Source organism: Pygoscelis adeliae, unplaced genomic scaffold (genome assembly GCF_000699105.1).
Source record: "Pygoscelis adeliae isolate BGI_AS28 unplaced genomic scaffold, ASM69910v1 Scaffold206, whole genome shotgun sequence".
Lineage (NCBI taxonomy): Eukaryota > Metazoa > Chordata > Aves > Sphenisciformes > Spheniscidae > Pygoscelis > Pygoscelis adeliae.
Window position 1 is genome coordinate 89,570 of NW_008825052.1, and position 12,817 is coordinate 102,386.

General features: G+C 38.5%; 1 protein-coding gene across 1 annotated transcript in view; it reads left to right on the forward strand.

Annotated features, from left to right (window-relative positions):
* Positions 1-12,817, forward strand: part of LACE1 (lactation elevated 1) — a 94,147-nt gene that overhangs the window by 19,889 nt on the left and 61,441 nt on the right. The window contains exon 3 of the mRNA XM_009326420.1: positions 7,518-7,760. Within this exon, the coding sequence (XP_009324695.1) occupies positions 7,518-7,760 (243 nt within the window). The remainder of the gene's footprint in view (positions 1-7,517; positions 7,761-12,817) is intronic.

Below are 12,817 nucleotides of genomic sequence, written 5' to 3' on the forward strand. Positions count from 1 at the left end.
CGGGAGCTGGGTGGGCGGCGAGTGCGGTAGCGCCTGCCAAAGCTTTCGCTGTGCTTTAGGCTGTCTCGGGGACTTTTTTCCTGTGAGGATCCTCCGATGTATAGAGCTGAGCTCTATCTGGCAGCCTGACTTAAAAAGGCAGCGTAATACTCGAATTTATGGGGAACTAGGTTTTGTTAACTTGAGGCTTAGGTTAGAAGCAGATGTCTTTTATCTTTAGTGAGAGCTGTTTGACCTCTACCAGTCTGACAAATGTCAGTCAGGGAATTCAGTTGAGTTCAGGTGGGTGCCAGAGTCTGAAAGTCAGTCAGCAGATCTGGGAGGGTTGATAAATGTTCACGTGCACACATTATATTGTGACTGTACAGTATTTATACATCCTAAGGAAAATAGACTGAAAAGAGATTTGCTGATTAAATAAGCACTATAGTTGTATAGGATTTTTTAAAATTGATATTGGTCCAACACTTTAAATTTTTATAGATTGTTTGTTATTAACATATTACCATTTTAAAAAAGTTGTCAGAGCAAATCCAGTTGCTTTAGCCATAGTTCTTCAGCTTCCATGTTGAAAGGGAAGGTAGTCCCTTACATTTGTTGAGGACATCTGCAGAGGTGGGCAGCCATCATTGAATTGATTTATAATCTTGTTTTTATGATCACTGGTTTATAGTCCTTTATTTGGTTTTATGATTCACCTCCCACACTTTTGTACCTTTTCCTTAATTAAAAGACTTCACAAGCAGTATTTGTGTAAAGTTGCAATTTCACTGATAAACTTTTCTGTCTTTTCCTACTTTCATCTATAGGTCAGATTAAATGGGGTGTGCATGGAAATAGTACAAGTAATCTTATTTCAGAATAATGTCACAGGCATGTATGCAAAAAAGCAGATTTCTAGTTCCAACTCGTATGTTTCTCTAGAAGCTTAAATACTGCTTCATATACTGAATGAATGGACTGCAAGGAGGCTAAATACGGGTTCAGTGATTCATTTAAGGTCATATCATGAGACAAAGATGGGGGGACAGTCCCTGTTCTTGTATCTTAGCTGCAACCTGCCTCATCTGATTTGAAATGCTCATTTCAGCAGGTGTATTTTTTTTTCATTTGTTATTACATGGTATTGGCCTAACATTTTCAATTTGTGCAGATAAGTTAGCCTCTTTCCCCTCGCCCCCCCTCCCCCCAGTATAGTTGGTCAGACTTTGCTTTTCTAAGCATTCTATTAAGCATTGGAAAGTAAATAATTTTTTCAGATGGCCTCCTCTCCCGTTCTTCTCATTACGCATTGTAAAGTATTTTGAAAGGAGCAATTGTTTGGTGTTATTATAGGACTATATATGTATTTTCTGCTTTATAACCAACACATGATCTCTTTCCTGAGAAGCTTACATGCAGAGTCTTTGTTCTTCTGCAGGTTTATGCATGTACTTAACTTCAATGCATGTGCTTAACTCATCCAAATCCTTGTACACCATGGGGCAGTTTACCTGTTTGAGACTGATTCTGCAAAACTTGCATATGTATTTAATAAAAGATGAGACAAGAACATTATTGTTCTCTACAGGTACTAGCATGCAAAAAAATTCTGATCTTTTGCTGCCTTCACTGCCATTCTTCTGCAGGAAAATAACCTTTGGAGCTACAAGACTGTACTGTTGTCCTTCCCTGTCACTGTGGTATCATCTAAGAAGGAAAGATTTTGCAGCAGTTCTGTTATCAGCTTAATTATGAGTTTAGCGAGGTCTCTGATACCACCATCTACCTGTTGATAAAAGTGCCCTCTAACTTCAAAGTCCTCTTCTTCTGTCATGGCAGCTTTACATTAAGGGTTTGGGGGTTTCAAGCAGTTTGGCTTCATTGTGACCCAAATCCCATATTCTGAACTTCAGCTTGGCTTGTTGAAAACAGGACAGTTTTTAAAAGTTGCTTTCTATTACCTTTTTTTTTTTTCTTCTACCCCCACACAAATTCCAGCATTTGTGAAAAGTTCTCAAGGCAGAATTCTGTCTGCAGAGCAGTTAGGAAACAGATGTGATTCCTGTACGGTGCCTTAACACTGGTTTAGCAGAAGCTGTTCCAGCTTCTTGATTGTGACTGTCAGCAAAGATGGCAGTTGGGTGATTTTGGGGTCATTAACTTTGGTGCAGTTGTAACCTCCGTGAGTTTGGTTTAGATGCAGTTCTCGAACAACTATTAGTTGGAAATATTTTTTATCTTTAAGACAAACAGTAATTAACCATTACAGCAAAGTGTCGTAGGAAATGGTTAATTCTCCATCTCTTATGTCTTCAGAATATATTTTCTTTAAAATATGCTGTAATCAGACACAATTCTTGAGTGTAGTTCAGGGATAATTAGATAAATTTAACTTCCCTTATACTTAGGTCAATGCTGTCTTCCAGCCTTAATCTCCATGAATGACAACTGTTTCTGATCATTCCCATGACGGAGTGGTTTGAAGCATACATACAGCACAAGGATTAAAGGTGATTTTTTTTTTTTTTCACCATCAGTCTCCTGAAGTGCTTGTTTCGACTTTGTTTACAGAATTAGTAATACACATTTTCACGTGTACTGTGAGTGACCCTCTAGTGAGGTGAATGTTGTAATCTGAAGCATGACTTACCTTTTGCAATAAAAGTACTTAAGTTCCGTTTGTTTGATCTTTGTTTCTTTAGCTGGATATTATCTATCTGTCATGTTTTTTCTTTTTTCTTTATATTTCATCCCATTAAAGGTCTAAAATTCTAATCATGTGTTTAAAAGACATTTAGTTTGACAGCAGTAAGAGATCTTGCAGACCAAATTTGAATTCATTTGTGGAAGTATGATACTTTTTCTCTCTCAGAAGTGAATAATCATCTTAAATTCACATGAAATCTTTTTGTGTTACTTGAAAACTCACAGATTAATAAATTCAAAGTTGTCAGTTTCTGCAGTCACGGAAAGATAGCAAAGGCGAAATTCATGTCAGGGAAGCCCAGGTTCTTTTTTTAGGCCCTGAAATAGGGGGGAGACAAGGACCTGCTAGGATTTTTGTCATGGGAATTCTCTTTTGACAGATTTTAGACATCAGAGTTCAAAACCTTCCAATGAAATCCAACTACCAGGAAAAAAATAAGGATTACCAGGGTCAGTGGTGTTTATCTTGGTTACGCTTCTGTGCTCTCAACCTCCTGGCTGCTGTCAAGATCAGTTTTTGATATGCCACAACCTAGCTTCCATTTCAGATTGTCTTCTTACATAAGTAACTGTAGTGCCTGCCTCAGCTGTGACTGTTGCTTTTCATAAGCGGTGTCATTGAAGCTTGCGTGCCTTTTTCCTGTGTCATCTCAGACATCAGTTCTAAGTGGCAGTAGGAAGACCCCACAACATAGTGATAAGTTTTTCAATTTGCTGCTCTTTTCCAGAGCAGAAGGTCCCTGGAGCTAAGAACACTTTTTCTTTTTACATTTTTATGTAGGCACTTGTTTTTGCAGTGGTAAATTAATGCCGCTTTACTGAAGGTGTCTTAAGCTCCTCACTTTAAAGGAAATTTTTATAATTTCAGATTGGCATTTTCATTAGGCATTTATACATTAATAAGTTTTTTTGGCTTTGGTGAGTTTTTCCCCTTGGATTTCTCCAAGGCAGGACTTTTTTGTGTGTATCACAGTAGGTCTTCACTGCAACTTGGTCTGCGGTCCTTGGATAGGCAAGCAGAAAGGCAAAAGCAAGCAGCTAATTTTATGGCTTGAAATAAAATGAGATTACACTTAAATATGTATGTTTTAGGAACAGGAATTTAATAACAAGTTGCAACCTGCTGGCAACTCTTAAAGAAGCAGTGAATGTCAGGCTAAATATGGTAATATCCAACACTGTCCAGCACCCTGGAGGTGGGAAAGATAGGTTATGGATAAATGCATGTCTGTAGTTTCACACTGTTTTATGTAAAACTAGGTGAATAATGAATTGACACTGCGCTTTTCTATAGTCATATCTAGAATACTACATAGAGATAGAAGATCTCTTTTTCTGCGTGTGACGCTTAAAGATTTTGGAAGGGAGCTAATAAAAATCGAGTAACAGTTTATGTAATACAAAGATTAGATAATGAAACACTCAGAGATAAATGAAAACCCATCTTCTGCAATATGGAGGAGAAGGCTGTAAGACTGATTAATGCACTGAATCATAGGTGATTCCTATTCTAACAGTAGTTTCCTTGACGTAAAATTATAGAAGGTAGTTGCCTGGTATTCCTCTGCTATGTATTAAAATTCCTAAAGTTTTCTTTATCAGTTCAGGACTAGAAGCATAGCTGTGTGAATGATTTTGCAATCTATCCCACAAAATGCAGGTTAGAATGGAAGACCCACATTTTCTTCTGTCTCTTAGGATAGTTTATCAGTTGAATAGCTGTCTTCTGTTGACTTACCTCTAAACCCCCTACATGCTTTTTAAGAGCATATGCCTTTATTTTGCAGCTACAAGTTTGAGTTTATCACTTACCAGTTACTGTGTGTCTCCTGGTAGTGTATTATAGTGTACCCCATCATATTTAAATCCCAGTGCTCAATATTATTTTAGGAGAACAGTGAGTAGTTTGTCCCATGACACCCTCTGTCATCACTTGCACATACTCTCCATTTCTGCTATCTGTTAATGACGAAGTATTTTCTACCAGTCCCGGGATGGTTAGCTGTAAGTACATGTAATCTGAGACAAAGAAACATGCTTCTGAGCAGTCTTACTGGTGTGCTTTGTCCATGGCCAGGAAGGTCATGAGCCCGAACCCTTTCTTATCCCTAAATCAGCTTTTATTTTTTTTCTCCAATCTTATGGTAAGCAGTAGGAACTGGTGGCTCTATAGGTATAATGGGGCACTGGCTGTCCCTCACATTGGAGCTCTTGGAGCCATCAAGCTCTACGTGTTGTGAAGGCACGGGTAGTTTACAGGTACAGATCACAGTACTGAGGTTGACTTTATGCGGGAGTGGAATGTTGAAAACAAGATGAAAAAACTTTGAGAGATCATCTGTGCCTTTTCCCCTTCCCTTTGGAGTCGGGTCAGGTATTGCTGAGCTGTTCCTGACAGATTTTGTCAAACTTATTTTTAAAATTCACTCCCCATCAATGAAAGTTTTACAACTTCTAGACTATTAATTGATTTTGCTGCCTTAGTTACAGTTATTAAGGTAACTGTATAAGTACAGTTTATTTCCTTTTCTCAGTACCCTGTGTGTATCTGGAGATAGCTGTGTGCTTTTCTTTAGTCTTCTCTAAAGGTTTTACTCAAATTTTTGCAATAACAGACTTTGAACTCAACTCTGTGTGATCTCTTTAGCTAGGCATGAGCTAATTACTTTTAATTCATAGCAGTAACTCAATTCCTTCAGGGCAGGAGAATTTGCTGTAATTATTGGCTGCAGATGTAAAGAGGGACTACCTTGCTTTGGAGAAACTCAGGTGTTACTTGCAATAAATAAGATCTAACTATTCAGTTTTATCCTTCTCTTTTATAACTATATTCATTTTATGTTTCTTATAACAATTTAAAACTCTTCTTGTGCCTCTTACTTCTCTGTGGGTTGTGACCCATGGTTTAACAAATAGTCCTTTAAATCTTCTTCTACTCTCCCATTTAGTTCATACCTCTCATGAAATGTGATGTGAAAATTGAAAAGTGTGTTCCAGGGCAGACTATACCAGTATTGAATAGAACAGTTTTTTTTCATGTGTGCTTATATTGCTCCTCATATACATACATCAGAGTACTTGTGTTTTTTAATTTTATTTTATTTTTTCTTCTAATAGTGTTATGATAGTGTCTCACTGCCAGTTTGTGATCCAGTGTAGCCCTTGGATCCTTTTCTGCAGAGCTGCTCTTTAGCTGGTTGTTCCCTGTTTCTCCTAAGCCCTGTACTTTGTTCTTGTTGAATTGCATCCTATTTGTATTAGATTCTTTGTCCAGTTTGTCAGAATTGCCTTGCCTTCCAGGGTGTTTGCAGTCCCCTCCTGACTTGCTGTTATATGTGTTCCCAGTCCATGTACTTTATTTTGCCGTACACAGGTCATGAATGGAAATTCTGGATTGCACCAAGCTGAGATTCTGAGCGCTCTCTGAAACTCTACTGCAAATATGCACCTAGTTTAACTGTAGTAATTATTCATTACATGTAGTTTTTCTAGCTGTTTTTGTACCTAGTCAAAAGTAATTTCATTTGCAACTTACTTTCCTCCTTTATATATGAGAATGCTATGTGACCCAATGTCAGAAGTGTTACTGCAATTAAGATGTTTTTCCTCTACTCACTAAGCATGTTACCTGATCAGGGAGGAAAACTTGTTGATCTCATGCTGTTCCTGAGGAGCTGGTGTTGCCTTTTATTTGTTATGTTATCTTATTAAGTGCTTTATTAAAAAAAAAAAATCTGCTTGTACTTGTTCCAGTATTTTTGAGTGTTTTGAAGTTGTTTTGACTGACCTTTGAATTTCTACATTTGCCTTTCTCTCCTTTTTAAAGACAAAAATTGTTTCATTTTCCTAGGATTTTGGAACCTCACCTGCCTTCAGTGAGGCCTCAAAGAAAGCTGTTAGAGGCCATTGTGTTGCTTAGGAAACTTACCTAAAGCATTTAGGGATTAATTTCCTTAGATCTCACAACATTCAAAATATCTAACTATGTAGTCTACGATATGCGTTTTTCCTGCTCAAATCTATTTCTTTTATCATTGCTACAAATTGTGTTACTCATGATTATACTTAACTTTTTAAATGACAGTGGAAGCAAAGAAGATATTAAACACCTTTTGGTGTTTAATTCTATTAAACATTGTATTCTATTGTTAAGTTTCTGATCTTACTGGTTTAGCAAGCCTTCTTTTTAATCCTGTATGTTCTTTCCTTTTCTAGTTGTATCTCATTTTATGCCTAGCGATTCTGACTTTTTTTTTTTTTTTTTTTTAAACAGAAATCATGCTTGGGCACGGCCCTGTCTCTTCTAGGCAGAAGATAATGCCAGCAGAGCAGGCTTGTGGCATTGCAGGGCTTCACAGCTATTGCCTTGCTTAGTTTGGTCTTTGGCTCTTTCAACTTGCTTATAGAACTCCTCTTTTGGTCTCCTGTTTGTGGGCTTTTAAATTCTTTCTGTCTAGTTTAGCCCACCTCTCTCTAAAGGATTAATCTATTCAGAGAAATGCACTTTGGAATTTTTAAATGGTTTTGCCCCAATTTGCGTGGAAAAAAAAGAAGTCAAAACTTCCCTTGCAACAGCTCATCCAAATCTTACCACTTCCCAGCTGGGCTTTTTAGTGTCTGTGCTTGTTAATAATAAAAATAAATGTTAAAACATACTACTAGAGGTGTTTACTACTAAAGTTAGAAGTTGATTTCATGAAAAACGAAGGGGTAGCATACTCTAGTGGTGGTATAGGTAAGTAATGCATATATGTCTTTGTGTAAACTGTTAAGAATGTGTGTTGTTCATGAATATAAGAGGATGCTTTTCAAAACTTCTCTATTAATAGTCTACTTTTCATTTTACAGCATACACAGCTCAGGCAGATGAGAAGACAGTCCCCAGTACTCCTACGGATGCTAACGCCAGAGCCTTATTGGTTTGCAGTGGACCTTTAGAACATTATGATTTTCTAATTAAGCGAGAAGAGCTGAGGAATGATGAGCAACAAAGGAGAGTTGTGCAGCACCTGCAGAAGTTGCACGAGAGCCTTAAAGGCTACAGCATCAGTTCAAAAAATCTTTTCTCAAAGGTGAGGTTTATAATGATAAAAATATTTTTTTGCATTTATATTTGCTCATAAGAATGTGCTTAAAATACATAAATTTCTGTCATTAACACGAGTCTTATTTTTGCAGCTGGATCTTTACAGATAGATCATTGTTTGTGTTTGGATCTCTGTTCTTTCTTTTTTTGGTTTGTAAAATTTCAGTGGTACTCTAGAAGTAACCAAATTAAATATTATTGAAATAATTCTATAAGAAAATCTGGTATGATTTTGGTTATATCCACCATCTGCCTTTCCAAGAATGTGATTTGGCTATAGGAGAGAGGGGCCTAGACCAGGTTTTAATTCTCAAGCAGTGGTATAACACATGCGTGTTTGGGTTACACATACTGAACACTGATGTTTTGTGTTCTAACAGATCTTCCATGAATATAAGTGAAATTAGCCAGCAGAGTCTAAATAATTTAGCTTTGCAAGACATTATAATATAGATCGGACATGACTTTTTAAAAAAAATGTCCATTCTTTCCAGTATTGTTAGTCTCCAGGTGAGGTAAGGAAAGAAGGAAGAGGTGTGATTTACACCCCAGTTGTGTTTTTTGGGACATTACACCTCCTTTTCTGTATTAACAGAAATTCAGACATAGCCCTGTTGCACAGCACCTTAGCAACCATAGTGCCTTAGCATTGGTAATGCTAATAGCCTGCTGTTGCAGCTCTGTAACTTTTCCCTGAAGCTGTTGATGCAGTGTTTTGCAGAGCCTCTGTGGCAGTATTTTTCATGTCTTGTTCTCATCCTGTTATTCTCAGATTGTTGCTCTTGTGGCCTTGCACCTGCAAATCTTGATAGCGTTGTTATGGCAGGTTCTCATGGGAAGCAACTAGAAGTGGTGTGAGAATCCCCCCTCAGCTTTCCTTGCCTCTTGTTGTGTAGATTTGAGTTTATATCCCAGAAAACCAAACATAGCACCCAGCAAAGTAGATAAGACATTTAATTACTTAGTAAATATTAGGCAGTCATAGATGTGCACAGAAGCTGAACGACCAGTGAATATGCTTCATTTGCGCCTGATTATCATACTCCAGTCAGCACAAATAGTCATAAACATGGTGAGGGGAAACAATAAGAATAAGGTTTTTGACTGAGTCTGATGATAAAAGTATAGTGCTGGGGAAAAAAGCATGGCAAAATATTCATTGCCATCATTATCTTCACTTTCCCTGCCTGCACTGGAGAGACACCTCCCTATCCCTAAGAGGAGGATGTCTGGAAGCTGTCAGTACTCTTCCCAGCCAGCCACTGAGTGTTTTCCTTTTTCTTTTTCTCTTGTACCACTTTTGTTTTTATTTTTCATGAGAAGTAACTTTCACATTTACAGTCAAGGTATGCCGTCAGCTGCAGACCTTGCTAATAAATCCCCATGTCAGCCTTTCTCAGCATCCTTTATGCAACACTCCTCATCTCATGGGCATAAATCTAAATATTTAACTCTATAGTACTTGTTACCTAACCACATACTTCCCATTACAACCCCAAATTCTCATATTACCTGGCACAAATACTGTATTTTGTTTGCATGGCAAGCCTAAATGATGTAGCATGAGATCAAGGGAGTCAAAGCCTACAGGGCTCAAGTGCCTCTAAATGACATGCTGTCCTCTGCCCTTCAGGCACCACTCTAAGGCTCTTGCGATGTATATTAGCTTCAAGGCATGAAAAAAGTAGAGAAGAAAATGTTGGTATGAGAACAAGTTTTATACCTGTAAATGGCCTGTGTTATACCTGTAAATGTGCCTGTTTCAAATACGCCATTATAGCAGGATACAGAGCACTGGGACACATGCTTGCCTATCAGACTGCCTCCAGCATCCCTTGAATGCTTTAAACTCATACAGGTATCAGGTATTTCCTAATCATATGCTTGACTGGAAATGCCATAAATGTCTTCCTGTCTCCTGATGAAAGGAAGCAGACTAAACGCATAGGAAGGAGCTCTTTTTTTATTGAGGTACAGTTAGAAGAAACCTGAATGGGAAATAATTCCATGGAGCAGAAGTCAGGCACTCTGGAAGGAAAAACACAAGAGTTGTCAAGTACAGGAAGCAAAGTGCTAAGGCAAGGCTGCGCCTAGAGGACAATGAGTGTGGCAAGACTGCGCCTAGAGGGCAACGAATGTGTCTTTGGAAGTTCCGTTCTGGAAGCAGTTGACCCAATCATCCTTTATGCGTCCCTTCCAACTTGAGATATTCTATGACCCAGCTTTAAACAGGGGGTTTGGCCGCATGATCCCCTGAAGTCCCTGCCAACCTAAATCATTCAATGATTCTAACTGATGTGGGAATTGGAGCCAAACAATGGTTTGGGGTATATTTTTGCCTGCTCTGGCTGGTGGGTCAGCTCGTCACATTACTTACCTTTTTACTTTTGGGATTTCTTTAATTAAAATTGTTAAAAACATAAAAGCAGTGTAAAAATTATAGATATAGTCTCAAAACTGTATGTTTATGGCATCTTAAAACACTTTTATACTGTATGTGGGTGTGTGCCTGTGGACCCATGTTGTCTTGATGCCTTTGTAGGCTAACTCTTGAGTCTAAACCAGCCTCCTGATTCAATTTGAGCAAGTACCAAATAAAAAACCAGAAATTTCCTCTTTGAAAAATGGTTATTGCTTATCTTTGTTATCCAAAGCAATATGGCAATGTGCCTGAATGAGAACTGTTTTTGCATAAGTGTAAGGAGATCAAGCTGGATCCAGCTTGCCAAAGTACTTCTGTAAGTGTAATCCAGCAGGCCAGAGTTTTGTATCTTGAGGATGCTTGATGTGAATTTTTTTTTTTTTATCTGTCTGGGCTTCTTTTTAAGCTTAGTGTTGGGCTCGTAATCTTTTAAATTGCCTATCTCAAAATTGTCTTTAGACACTGTACCTGGACTGTAAAAGAGGAAGTAACTCAAAAGGAAGCCAGTTATCTGGCTTACTCCTATGTTGTCTTTTGGACATACTGCCAGACTTTTATTCATTTTTATTCTTTAGAAAAGATGTTATGATAAAGGCATTGTTCTTACTGCCAAACCTGAGGATCAGTAGGCTTAGAGCATTTTGATCTTTTCTGGTAAACTGTTTTGGACATTTGGATATTCTGTTCTAAAAGTGCTGCCTTTGAGAGTAGTTTTGAGAGCTGACTTGTGTTAACTGGAGTGCCCCGAATCATTATAGTTGTTAGAGCAGGTGTCTTGTAATGGCTTTGTAGATCAAGCATTATGTGGGTTTGTTAGTTACTGTTTCTTTGATTGGGAAGCATGAATAGGGAAGAAAGTCTCTATTGCAGAGAACAAATACTAATCTTATTCTATTTAGGAAATTGTGATGCTACTTTGTCCCTGTATGACAGCGCTAATCGCAGTAAGGCAGCCTGACTGACACTTTCTTAAAAGCAAAAAGTCAAATGCCATTTTTTAGGTTGAGAATGTGGTTTTCGCTAGTTCCTTTAAAGCACTCCTCTCTTTCATTTAACATTGCTTCAATTCCATGCTTTAATTTTAAATCAGCTTTTAAAAATTGTTGCATGGTTCGCTGATACCTGGGAACTAATGCCACAGTCTGTGAGATGCAGCTGTAGAACTACTTGCTATTGGGATAAGTGTTGCAGTTTGAGATTTTTCTTCTAGAGCTTGATATCTCTGTGGAAATCTTAAGACCGATAATGAGGTTGAGCACTATGGTGCCGTGCCATACATCAAAACCCCAAAAAGGAGGTGAGCAGAGAGTTTTGTGTAAATCTGTTAAAGCTTGCTAGCTTGTGTAATTAAATCAAATCATGATTCATGATGGGGAAGAAGTCGCAACATCTTTGTTTCTCTTCTGCTATCTTTGAGGAAGTTATTTGCCAGTTCAATGTCGCAGAAAGAGTGATGCACTTCACTCGTAAGAGAGAAGCAGCAATGTGTTTATTGATATAAAACAGTGATTTAACAAAGTTTGATAGTAAATGCAACAGTAGTTTAACAAGATTCGATGGCAAAGGTACACTTGATTATTTACTGCACAGAGGACAGGTCAGACAAAATTGTTAGGGAGACCCTCCCGTTGAGTCACGAGGTTCAGAGAGGACCCTCCTGCATTCTAAACTCCTTCCCTTAGAGGAGTCTAGGTGCGGCTGGATCCAAACTTAGTCCCGGACTTGATCAATGGTTTATGTCTAAAGGATTATATATGCGCAATCAGTCCTTTATATCACTTAGCTAAGGTTACAAAGTTTCGGCGCGCTTATTCCTAATTCACTTACCGAGTATCCGATGTCATAAGGAATCCCTCAACCTTGAGGAGTAACCTTGAGAGGTGTCCCTACTCAAGGGGAGATGCTGGCGTGCAGCCCGCTGCCGTGCAGGAGAGCTGAAAGGGCTCTTGGGCTGCTCTCTGTTTATGGGGGTAAGATGATTGACTTGTAGTCATATTTACATACTGACTGCAGATGTTAGTTTCTTTCAAATTTGACTTGAGTTGGACATTGACCAGCACTGTGGTTAGGTGGATGCATTGCCATAAATTAGCCCTTGGCTATTGTGTTGTTATCTGTCTCCCCGGAATCCACTTTGAGCCGGATGTATCCATCGCGACCAGACGCATCCATCACAACCACCACTGGTGGTTATCGCTTGAGCAGGGTTACGGGAAAAGGTCATGTTGGGAGCTGGGGGAGCACACCGTCAGACTCTGCCCCGTGACTATAGTCAATTCATCTTATTCTCACAGAGTGGTGGTATGGTCACCTCTTGCCTCTGTGCCATAAATAGTATATTGATAATTTATGTGCTTACAGATCCACGGCAAGTAGATAGTGAAGCATTGCTATTTGCTATGTATTAGTTTGTATGTTTTGGGTGGTTGGAGTTGGGTTATTTGTTTTATCATGTACCAAACCATGATATACAATATGATTATGAGCAATCGACACATTAATGTTAGAGTTAGTAAAATCACAACTGGGTGAAGCATGACATTAAAAACTCCCGTTGCTGTCAGTGACCATCCAAGAAGAGTTTCCCACCAGTGGTGTTCTCCATCCTTCTTCACTCTTTC